General features: G+C 42.9%; 1 protein-coding gene across 1 annotated transcript in view; it reads left to right on the top strand.

Moving 5' to 3' along the window:
* The first annotated feature begins 1,086 nt into the window (after positions 1–1,086).
* The window catches only part of rspo4 (R-spondin 4), a 34,312-nt gene continuing 23,136 nt past the window's right edge, over positions 1,087–12,262 (top strand). Inside the window, exons 1-3 of the mRNA XM_041960867.1 lie at positions 1,087–1,165; positions 10,228–10,416; positions 11,549–11,686. Coding sequence (XP_041816801.1) covers positions 1,087–1,165; positions 10,228–10,416; positions 11,549–11,686 — 406 coding nt within the window. The remainder of the gene's footprint in view (positions 1,166–10,227; positions 10,417–11,548; positions 11,687–12,262) is intronic.

Raw genomic sequence — 12,262 nt, 5'->3', positions numbered from 1 at the left:
AGATGAACTGGAGATAATGAGAAGTGCATTTGTTTCGCATTATCAGGCAGAAGTGTAATATTTTCTACATCCTGTGCAGTAATCAGTAACAGCAGTAATCAAGCTGCACATGAGAGAAAAGGCAGGAATGATTCACCCTTCATCATTCATTCTTTATCTTCTAACAGACACCGGCCTGAGAGGAAGGTTTAAGCTTAACGAAAGAGGATGACTGGTCTCATACTTGACTGGGTCTGCCTTCAACACAACTGCTTCATCTCAGACTTATAAATCGCAGACATCCTGTGTACCTGACTCCTCACCGAAACAGGCACAACAAATCAATTGCAAAAACATGGCAGGCTGTAATCAAATTTGAAACTCTCGGCTGTGTCGCTCTCCAGCTGTTCTCCCTTTCGGGGTGGTCAAATTAAGTTTACTGACTGCGTGCATTTAATAGGACTGCCATAGAAAACAGTGCTGCCCCCCCAAAAAAATAAATAAATAAAAATGATCGAAAGAAGAGGCTGAACAACAATAGATAGAGCTAGGAGGAGGGGGCTAAAGATCAAGCTTGAAATATGGAACCACTTAGGGCCTGAGAGTGCAGCCTATAAAGGGTTAAAGATGGCTACGGGATAAGTGGAGCTCGTTTATTGCAAATTTGACAGTGGTAGTTAAATGGTGAGTTTTCCCTCCAAGCTGCCAGTCTGGAGAAGCAGACGAGGCTCTCTGCTCTCCTCACCTCCAGCCTTTCCAAGACTCCTGCGCTCTTCTCCTGTTGTTTATGGCCGCCTGTCGGCTCATCTTAGCTCTAAATCTTCTGCGTGAAGCGGGACAAAGGAGAGGAGGATTTTCTCTTCTGTCTCTCATCTCCTCTCTCACCTTTACGCTCATCGCTTTCATCGCTGCTCCGGGCCTACAAGATTATCCTCTCCACTTCACCTCCATCCAGCCCATCGCCTTTTAAACCCCCCGTCTTTGTCCTTTTCCCTCCTTGTCTCTTTCTGTCCCTCGCGGTGGAACTAAATCTTCAACCTGCCACCCCTGGAGTCCTTGCAGATGTCCGCAGCCTGGCGCTGAAGGGGGCGCTTGCCAGCAGCCCAGATGCATTTGCGACTCTTTGTGATATCCTTGCTATGTGAAGTGATCAGGATGGGATCTGGTGTCGTGCAGAAGCAAAGTGGTGAGTGAGATTTTGGGCTTTTGCCTTTGAAATGAGACTTCCTGCAGCCACTTGCTGTTGTAAAATCCCTTCAGTCTCTTAGTGGTGACTGAGACGATGGTGTGCATGACAGCAAAACAGAAAGTGACGCAAACATGCAGACATTGTCATAAAGTGGACATTCAGGAATTCCTTAATGTGATGTGTTCACAAAGAACACATTGAAGAGAGAGTATAGCATTAAAAAAAAAAACATTTTTTATCAAAGAAAGGTCAGATTAGAATTGAAAAAATTCACAAAATGTATGATTATCGTTCACCGGGTGGTTCCTGTGGACAGCAAGTGTTGGTAAAATGAGCTGAAGCTGAGGACGTCGTTATTTTCATTTAATCTTTGATAATATGTATTATTATCGGGTGATTGAACAATAAAAATGGACAAAAAGTAATTAAATTTTGGCAGCTTTTCCTTCCGTTGTTCCAGATCAAACCCTTTGATATCACTCGAAGCTCGCTCTGGATCACCGGTATTTCTTTTTTTTTTTAAATTCCAGATGTTTCACAGTTAGAAGTGGCTGAACGTCATGCCGCTCCTTGTTAAGCTCTGCACCGGCAGACGCTCCACAGTGGTTGGAGATTCTCCACAAATCCGAATTTGTGGCTAACAAGTCTGTATAAAATCCCCCAAAAACAGTCCTGACCACAGACCCGCAGGTATGTGGTGACCCTCGCGCTCACCAGTGTCTGGCATTTCCTCAGGAATTTAGGACTAATAGAGGGGTATCCGGTCTCAATTACTCCGTCATTCTGGCCTCCGACGTTTCCACACAGCCTCCGTCGGCCGACAAGAGGTGAGACATTAGATAATGATTAGAGCGGTGGCGCGGAGCCATTAGGTACCCCTGACTCTCATTCAAGGTAACAGCTTGTGACAGCGAGATACTGTTTCAAATATAGCAGCTTTAACAAAGTCAGACTGACGATAACCAAAGAAAAGTACAAATAGTACAGCTGTAAGGTGTTTAATGAAATAATGCACAAGAACAGTCACGTTTAGCAGAAACTGGAACGCTCAATTATAGTTACTGAATCAATAGCACATCATGAAGACAATTATGTGCAAAATAACTGGTTCAAAAGTACGTAACTTTATCGGTCGGTGGTTCTGTCAGTGTGTCCTTGGACATGATGCTGAACCTCGTGTTGCTCCGGGTGCTGTCTATCACTCTCTGTCTGTGTGTGTGTGTGTGTGTGTGTGTGTGTGTGTGTGTGTGTGAGAGAGAGAGAGAGAGAGAGAGAGAGAGACTGTGTGAACATGTGTGTGAGAGACTGTGAACATGTGAGACTGTGTGAGACTATGTGTGACTTTGTGTGTGTGTGAGTTTGCGACTGTGTGAATGTGTGTGTGTGTGTGTGTGTGTGTGTGTGTGTGTGTGTGTGTGTCTGTTTGAGACTCTGTGTGTCTGTGTGAACGTGTGTGTGTGTGTCTGTGTGAGACTGTGTGTGTGTGAACGTGTGTGACTGTGTGTGACTGTGTGTGTCTATGTGTGTGAGACTGTGTGTGTGTGTGTGTGTGTGTCTGTGTGTGTCTGTGTGTGAATGTGTGAGACTCTGTGTGTGTGTGTGTGTCTGTGTGTGTGTGTGTGACTGTGTGTGTGTGACTGTGTGTGTGTGTGTGTGTCTGTGTGTGAATGTGTGAGCACAGACTCATCGCGGGGTCTTTGGAGAGCGAGCGCTCTGTCGTTCCTGATGAGCATGTTGGCAGCTTGAATGGCAGCCTCTGCCATCAGTGTGTGAGTGTGTGTGTGTGTGTGTGTGTGAGTGTGTGCTGCAGAGTAGAAACACTGTTTAAACACACTCAGTTTACTGTTTATGGATGAAACCTGTAATTTGTAAGATGAACTCATTGTTAAAAATACAAACATAATTCTACAAACGTTCTACCGAGTCTCGGATGAAGGTTTTTGATGCTAATAGATCAGAACAGCTTGAAGTCAGATACCAATTTGAGGTCTGCCGGGTCAAATGGCGATTGCGTGCGCAGCGGGTTGACCCGCTGTCAGAATTCATCACTTCGCAGCGAGAGATTTACGTCGCCCTCCTCCCCCCTTCAGCCACCTTCTTTTCACACACAACTGAAACAGTTTGAAGTGATTTAGAGCGGGAAGATTAAACTGTAGAAGTCAGGAGGTGGAACCCATTAATCTGTCCATTAGTGCTCCTTATGTTTCTGTAAGGGTGCTGTTGTGAGCACATGTGTTTTACAGAGAGGGCGAGAACAAACTGAACCAAAAATTATGCTGCATATTTCTGATTTTACGATGTTCTCTTAATAATCGCCCATCAAAGCTGATTATATTTGTTGTTTAGTGTTGCGAACAGCACCGACAGCGTCTCAGTGTTGAAAATTTAAAGCTGCTGTCAAGTAAAAACCTCAAAACTTACTTTAAACTTACATTTTGCTGATTTAGAGACACACTGGATCAAATCTTTATTTAACTGTGGATGTCCTGAGCTGTTTCTCGAGGGACAACATATATGTCTCTATGGGATGTGATTCTGGAAAGAGGACTTTTCTCAGCTTTTCATTCAGTTTATATGCGTGCATTCACCTGGCGGGTCAAACACAGAGATTTATTTAAACACTGTGTAATCAGGTAAACGTGTCGTAGCTGGTGGAAGTCTTTTTGATGCTGCTTATGTATGTGCTTGGTGTGGAACATTTTGGACTTTGCAGCAGCGAGGACTGCTGAGCTTAGAAATGATTTACAATCCGCATTTAAATGCACATTAAACGTAAATCGCTCGGCCTGCAGTTTTTACCCACAAACAACCAGCCGACATGTCGTCTAACTGAGGAGTCGAGTCAGTGTGTGAGAGGTGTGGTCGCGTGTGTTTGTGCGACAGCTCAGACGGATCAGTAACACAGTTTCCTCTTGTTTTCCACCCGGCTCTGTCCTTTCGGTTGCTCTGTCTGTGGAGTTAATGCAATCATTGCAAAGTTTTCACTTAAGTGGAAAAATGATAAACTTTACATGGTTGTGTCGCTTATTTTGAACAAGCTACATTTAATGAATCCCTGTTCACCTCTGACTGAGCTCCACTCACTGGTTTTTCTATTTCCACACTAAAGAGTCAGCATCTTATCATTGTATTGGAAGGATGTTTGGTTGCTGGTGGTTAATGGGGCATGAACAAAGTTAAGGACTGTCGAGTGAGTGCAGATAAAGCTGCCCACGCTCCTCAAGTCTGTTTAAAATGTCAAAAAAATGGACAAAAGTGAAAAAAAAGTAGTCAAAAATAGCAAAGAATCATATAAGTGCTGAGATTTTAGGTGAATTTTATTTACGATCAATAGGCTGACGAATCTGCTAAATCATTTGACATGAAACCTTCGTGACAGCACGTATGACAGCAGTGACATCACCAATCAGCAGACAACAGTAACACCTGCACACCTGCGTGGAGATCCAGGCCAACTATCGACGAACCTGTGGGGAAACAACATGAGACAGACAAAACGTGATCTTTGCTTTGCATCTTATGGTTGTTTTATAGCAGCGTATTTCTCACGTTGAAGAGAGCCATCACTCCTCTACCTTCATTCTCGAAATCTCGTGGTGAAAAATGTGGTCAACAACAGCACGGCTAAGCCAACTGGTATCGATTGCCTGGACAGCCACACGTGTGTCATTAGGAACAACACATCTTGTGTTATTTTAACACGTCACCCCACCTGGCAGGTTTTTCCTGTTACTGGACACATTACGGTGCATTGTGGGTATTTTGGCTCCGTCTACAGAAGCAGCAGCTGCTGTATGTTACCAGGAAATCACACCCTAAAACAGAATTCTAGCTATTCTACAACTGACAGTGGTAATCCCACCTGAACTCACCTTTAACTTTGTGATCTTTCCATTTGCAACATGGACTTGAGAAACTTCCCAGGCTGACGTCTCATATACCAACATGTTGTAGCATCAGACTGATCTGCTGCAGCTAATGTGAAGGTTGGGTGTTGTTTGAAATGGAAATTGTCTAAGTAAAGAGGAATAAATGGACTTTCAGGGTGTCAATAATATCTTTAATCAGGTGGAATAATACATGCTAAAAATGTAGAACAAGCAACATTCACAGCGCCTTCTTATGCGTATTTAAAATTTCACACACACCATCAAATACATATTTTACTCTTTTATTTTAATCTTTAATATCATAAGATTATCATTTGTGAAGTTTAGCTAGACAGGTTCATCACTGCAGCGCCTGCAGGAGCAGCATTTTAAAGGTCTGCGTGCTACTTCATAAAGATCAAGATATTTAGGTAGGACTTCCTGTCATGAGAGCAAAACTCGAAATGCTTTGGAGAAGCTGATATGATTTTATTATTTATTTGGGGAAACTTAACTTTTACGTCATATCTTTGTTTTAATGCCTCTATTCAGTCGTTGTTAAACCATCTTTCTGTTGAACATTGTGAGAATTCAGTTTTGGGGTGGAATGCCCCTTTAAACCCTAGTATGTTCCCCTGAAACCCCAGCGGAGCTTGTTACACCTGGTGCTTGTTAAAAACCCAGTGCAATCCCATGCAAGGTCAAAGGTCACCGTTTTACGCTACCTTAACCTGCCGCGCCTCTAAAACTCCCTTAAGCCTGCAGATCGATAGCATATGTGCGGAGAACTGTTTTTCGAGACCTCAAAGCGAGGTCCCACGGCTCGGTGGAAAGGGTCCCCGGGTTATTCTGGGGAAATCTTCTCAGCTCTACTCCACATTAACTCTTCTTTACTTAGTTGTCATCTTCTCATCTTTATTTTCCACCATTAAAACTAAGATTATTTGAAAGCACATGTGCAAGGTCAAAGGTCAGTGCTAAGTGCTTCCTAAACCAGCACAAAACAATGACAGCTTGACAAGATAATCGCCTAACTTTGTGTTTGGACGTCCAGCAAGAGTCCTCATGTGTGACAAAAGGGGCCACTGAGAACTGGGACAGTAATCCCTCCTTGACTTCTTCACCTATTGTTTGTTTTTGTCTCCATCGTTGGTGCTTTGATGTTTCGCCCGTCGCTGCAGTAGTGGAATAGAGTTTCTGAAGGCGTGCCTCAACACTCGTATTGACTCCTTTCATAGTTTACATTGCTACAGCGGATACGTCATAGCTGGCCGACAGCGTCTGTCCAAGTTCAAAAGGCTCCTCCGAACGTACGAGAGCTGCAGCTGCCAGAATTCAGAAGACCAAACCAGCTGGTCCTTTGCTGCCCTCACTTTCCCATAATGCACTGCACACCGGCCAGTGTTGAGTGTGTGTTCGGGTGATTCTTGTCAGGTTTAAAGTGTAGAATCATCGTGGCTGTGTAATTCAGTTTAGATTACAGCTAAACTGGAAGTTTCAGGGGTTTAAAATGCAGCTGCGTCCTAGTTGAAACAGATTCCTGCACAGTTTCAGCTGCAGTGCAGCTAAACTGCAGCGTGACTCGTACATTACTGGCAAACTGTCACATGTACTCGTTACAGGCACTGGACTGGATCAGAAAAAATGTTTCTGGCATCAAAAAAGAATTAAGAAAGAAGTGACGGAGCTGAAGAAATTAGCCTTATACTGAACTGATTCTTTATCATTAAACTTCAGATACAGAGACTTCTGCAGACCTCAGGTGATTTTTCCAGGACACACTGACTGTGTTCAGTTTACCTGAGGAGACAGTTTGGTGATCATGTGACTTCCTCCCAGACAGTACCAGTTTAAAACCACCTTAAACCTTAAACCACAGCTAAGCTGGTGACAGAGCAACAGTTCCATTGTGTGCAGGTGGTCACGGTTACATGAAGTGGACCAATGAAGAAGCCACTTCTTCATGTGAATAATATCAGAAATAAACTCAGCACGGACACATCGTTAGTCACAGGACAAAAAGACGCTACAGGACATTTTTACCATTAACCAGCAGAATACCAGGGTCACAAGTCGTGAAGCAGCAAGTCCTCCGAGCTAAGCAGCGAACGCTTTAAAAGCTTTGTCACGTCAACACAAACACTCGACATTAAACTCAGGAATCATTAAACCTTCCTCACTTTCCCACCGTCACACTTTGTCAAACACACGAGAGCAAATGTGAAGAAAAGTTTGATGTTCTGTGACGATGATGAGGAGGTTTGAAGGAACACATCTTCATGACCCAACATGAAATACTTCCTGTGTCGTGCAGGAGTCTTCATCCTGTGCCATGGAGAGATAACAGAAGCTTCAGTGGCTGCTCCAGAGTCAGCTGCACCTTTTCAGAGCTCCTTTCCTCTGAGATTTAAGCTTTTAAGTGCTGTAGTATTAATACTGCTCATGTTGTGTATTTAGCTCATGCCAGCGGTACATGTTGGGGGGGTTGGTATCTTAAACTGCTGGACTTCTTGTGGCTGCGCTGCGTTTAATTCTGCCAGGGAAACTAACATTTCTGCTTCTTCTATGATGGATTTCTCTGTGTGATTGATCGTCTGCTAAATGGCAGCTCTAAAAAGAAGGCCTTGCTCTTTGTTGAAGGTTTATGTCAGTACTGAACTCACATACATTTTTTTTCCATTTGATGAATTATATTCACACCCAGGAGCTGCCAGAGGAAAAAAAAACCCCTCTGTGCTAAAGGGCTGCTGAACTGAAGTCACTGGGGTTAAGTGCTTGGTTAGAGGGCTCTTCAGCACCTTGTTGCTCAGGTGCAGATTAGTCTTTTCTTCTGGATTGCCTTTGATGAATCCCTTTAAGCTGAACAGCTTGTGATATACGTTTCTATAAGCGGACATGATGCATGAGATTCTGCAGCCTGCAGGGTGATCAGCAGCAGCACATGGATAAAAGAGCAGTCGATGTTCCTCTGAGCATGTTTTACTTGCATACTGAAGAACAGACAGCACACAGTCGCACTGTGAGGGCTGATGCATGTTTTTCTGTGGACCAAATTTACAAATTGGTTGAATTAGCAAGACCCAGAAATTAGTATTTGTCCTGCCAAGTCTGAGTGTTTGGTTATTAAAATACTTTTTTGGTTGCATTTTCCATCAAACATGCTTTACTTTTAGGTGTGACTTGCTATGTCAATACATGCAGTCTAGGCAATACTCATATTTGCTTTGAGACATATGCACATTGTATTTTTTGCATATACTTAAATTTTTTAACTTGAATATTTATCCTATATCCTTTTAATATTTTATATATCACTAGTGTCAGCACGTCTTTATGAGCATGCTGCACATCATTTCACGACACATATCGCTTGTGTTTGTGACAAATTAACCTTTAAATGCGTATTTTACTGCAGTTCACCTACTGAACTGAATAGTTTCCCTTCTTTTAGAAACTGTCAGCCTCTGTTCCCCTGACTGCAGAGCGTCTGGCAGGTTCCGTCTCTTTTCTTGAATTCATGTATGATCTAATGTGAGTGAATGCAGAGATGGATTATAACGCAGAGGAAGCCGGTGATGATTGTATGAGTGAGTAAGTCTGGAAAAAAGCAAGCAGATGCATTTGCCCATGCACTCTAATGAGGCGTATGGATATATAAACTTAGCTTATAAGGTTAAAGAAGCTTGTTTTCGCTTCACTGAGGCTGTAAAGGTGGATGAACTGCAGCTTTTAATGACTTCTATCAGTGACCTGAGTAAACTCGTTGCATTTATTAGGACGGCAGCAGGTTTTCTGAGGATCAGACTCTGCGATGGCTCAGACTCACGCACACTTCATCTCAACAGTAGATTCAGCTCACCTCTCCATCCCTCACTTCATTCCACGCACCTCTCCATCCCACCTTGCCGTCTTTCCGTATCCCTCCTTATCCCCGTCGGATTGGAAGCATTCCTGCTTTGTCTGTTGAGTCTTGTGCGTATCAGGGAGCAGACATCGCCGCTCGCTGTTATAATATAATAAGGCTTACTTTGGCTTACATGTAAGCCTGACTGTCATGCTACCAAGACATGTGAAATCTATCGTCAGCAAGCACAAACCTCGCCTCGCTTTCTGTGCCAGAGGAAAAACGTGAACATTTTTAGTTCCCTCTGTGTGTTTGATGGGTTTTTACATCACAGATTCATGAAGAGACACACAAGGTAGAGGGAGCAACACGGCTGCACGAGACGGCAGCTTCCTGTGCATGCCGCTGCATGCTGCGTGCTGATTTCTGCTGGCAGCTACATTCAAATGAAGCCACAATCAGTTTAGCAGCACTGTGAGAAAGTCACTGACAAAAACAAACACTGGCATTTTAAGAATCAAATCCTTAATTTCCCGACAATTTAAAAAAACAAATCTGCTACCAAAAATTTGCCAGTTTGACATTTAAAAACAAAGAATTGTTCTTTATTAAATTAAGATTCATTTTTTTGAGCAAACAATAATAATTTAATTTACTGTCATTGTAGTGATCTGTAATCTGATTTATTTATTTTAGAAAGGAGGACATTTGGTTTTGGCCGACAGTCCTCAATTAAATACAAAATATACAGAACAAATGTTGTGGAGATAAACAACAGATTTAATGACAGATAGTGTAAAAATAAAATAAAAGTCACTTATTTAATAATGAAAGCAGAAATTAGTAGTTTGCATGCACAGCCTTTGTTTTGCTAAAATAGAAACAAAACTTTCAAATGTTAATAATAAAAATAAATCGAGGTTCATCATTTGGAGTTTCTAGAACAACAAATGTCAAGTTACTCTTCTGTTAACATTTTGTCTGCCTACTTTAAGATAAAGTCAAGAAAATGAGAATTGTTTTTAATAATTATAAATTCAGTAATTTCGAACGCCTCATTGATCATTTGCTTGTGGTTTGGTTTTACTTCCTTGGATGTGCAGCGAGCTGTGAAAGGTGGGACGTACATGTGAACGTCTTCCTGCCTGCAGGATATACAGATCCGTATTTCAAGGAGCTCAGCGGTGGATTTTTCAAGGAGTCCAGAAATTCTCTCTGTATCTCGAGGATTTGTGGCGTCTCCTTTCCTTCCTCGTGCGCTCCTCCACCCCCTCTCTGCGTCTCGCCCTCCTCCGCCCTGTTTTAAATTTCTCCCGTCCTGATCCGGCCTCTGTTGTCTCCTGCAGCTCACAGAGAGACATCAGAGGACTGTCGGAGCTGTCTGGAGTGTTCCCGTGACAACGGCTGTGTGCGTTGCCCCGAGCGACTCTTCCTGTTCCTGCAGAGGGAGGGGATATCGCACCACGGGACGTGTCTCCACGCCTGCCCCGCTGGACACTACGGACAGAGAGGGAAGGATGTCAACCGCTGCATGAGTACGTTTCACCTGCAGAGAACGTCAGTCTGTGCTCACATTGAGTCTCACTCACATCAGCACACATGAGTCTTTTGCCTTGAGGCTTAAACTAGAGTAGGAAAGTCCACGAGCAGCAGGCAGGACATACACACAGTTCACACAATTGGCCAGCTCCTTTACTGAGATGCACTTTGCTTAACTCACTGCAGAGAAATGCAGGATTTGTTTCATTTACTGCGAAATTTGATTTTAAATATAATAAATTGACTCAAAAGAGCCCACAAGAAGTTTCTTTATCCCAGGCTGACCAGTGCAAACTGTTTGCTGTTCCTGCAAACGACACCTGGATATACCTGAAAACATTTAGCTCAAATGTTTTCTGACCTGCTCTGATTGGTCAAACCCCTGATCACAAAGTCTGTAACATGTTCACATAGGAAGCTTTTAAGACTTTACACGTGAACTTCCTGGAAAACAGCTGATAGGCTCAAAACCTGACCAGCACAACACTATTCAGACACACGAAACAACATGCTGAGATAGAAACATAGATAGAGATATGATTGAGAACTTATTGATCCCTTAAGGGAGACTGCAGTGTTGCAGCAGCAGTTCACTTATCACAAAACAAACATGAGGAAGGTAAGAAAAAACACTATTTCTAAAACAATATGTACACATGTGCATAAAATTTCTGTTCTAGTAAAAGCAATAAAAAAGTGGGAGAAATAAGAGCATAAAAGTCCCAAATCCAAAGCATCTGAAATGACTGAAATAAAAAGCTTTGTTAGCACATGAAGGTCAACAGCTCAAACAGTGGAAGCTGACAGACACAGGCACTGATTATAAGAGCTTTTTCTAATTTACCACCTCTGTGGTTACTTCAAGCAAATAAAATCACAAATTGTTGAACAATCTGCTTCAATTCATACTGCCTCGCTCCCTCAAACTGACATCCCATTGGTTTAAACGTCTCTTATGTCCCGCCCCAACATCCTGTTTAAGCAGGAAATGCATCACATTGAGGAAGTTGTTTTCATGAGGCCTTTCTGTGTTGACCTGTGGGTTTCTGCAGCTCCAGAGACAAACTGCAGATTCTTGCTAAATGAACTGTTTACTGACCGGATGTGTGGCGGTCTCCCTCCTCTCAGAGTGTCGCTCTTTGGACTGCGAGCACTGTTTCAGCCGGGACTTCTGCACCAAGTGTAAGCCCGGCTTCCAGCTGTACAAAGGCAAGTGTCTGAGCCGCTGCCCAGAGAGGACCTTCGCCCACCAGACAGACTGCCTCGGTGAGTCAAACCAAAACCAGCTTTCAATATCTCAAGAACTTGCTTCAAATTAATATAAGTAGGCTTGATTGAGTCCAATCAGAGAGCAACAGGAACTGTCTTCTTCTACATAAATCTATTGTACTGCTGCCATAGGCGAGATAAATCCAGGTTTGATTGATTTGTGAAGTCTGTAATGAAGTTATTTTGCAATCTCAGCGCAAAAAACTTCACATAAAACGTAACTGTGTCATGATGAAGTGACAGGATGTGTGATTAGCTGCCACAACTTGTCTCCTTGAATGATTTTGCCATGATCAAAGAAAAGATTTTCATTATAAGGGCTAAGACATTTAGATGTCCTCTTCAGCCGTCCATGTAATGCTGTGTGTCACCATGCAAAACATGCAATAACTCCAGAGCAACAAGCAGCAGTGATGCAGCTTTGATTCATATATTGTTATGTTGATATATTTCCCGATATCCAAAGCCTGCTACATCTTCTTTTTATTCTGTGCCATACAGCTGCAATGACAGCTCACTGTTGCTCTGGCTGACATGTTCCTTCATTAGCATGAACACACACACTGTAGTTTA

This window comes from Chelmon rostratus, chromosome 2 (assembly GCF_017976325.1).
Source record: "Chelmon rostratus isolate fCheRos1 chromosome 2, fCheRos1.pri, whole genome shotgun sequence".
NCBI classification, from domain to species: Eukaryota; Metazoa; Chordata; class Actinopteri; order Chaetodontiformes; family Chaetodontidae; genus Chelmon; species Chelmon rostratus.
The sequence above is the reverse complement of the archived record's forward strand: the minus strand, read 5'-3'. Positions and strand labels throughout refer to the sequence as shown.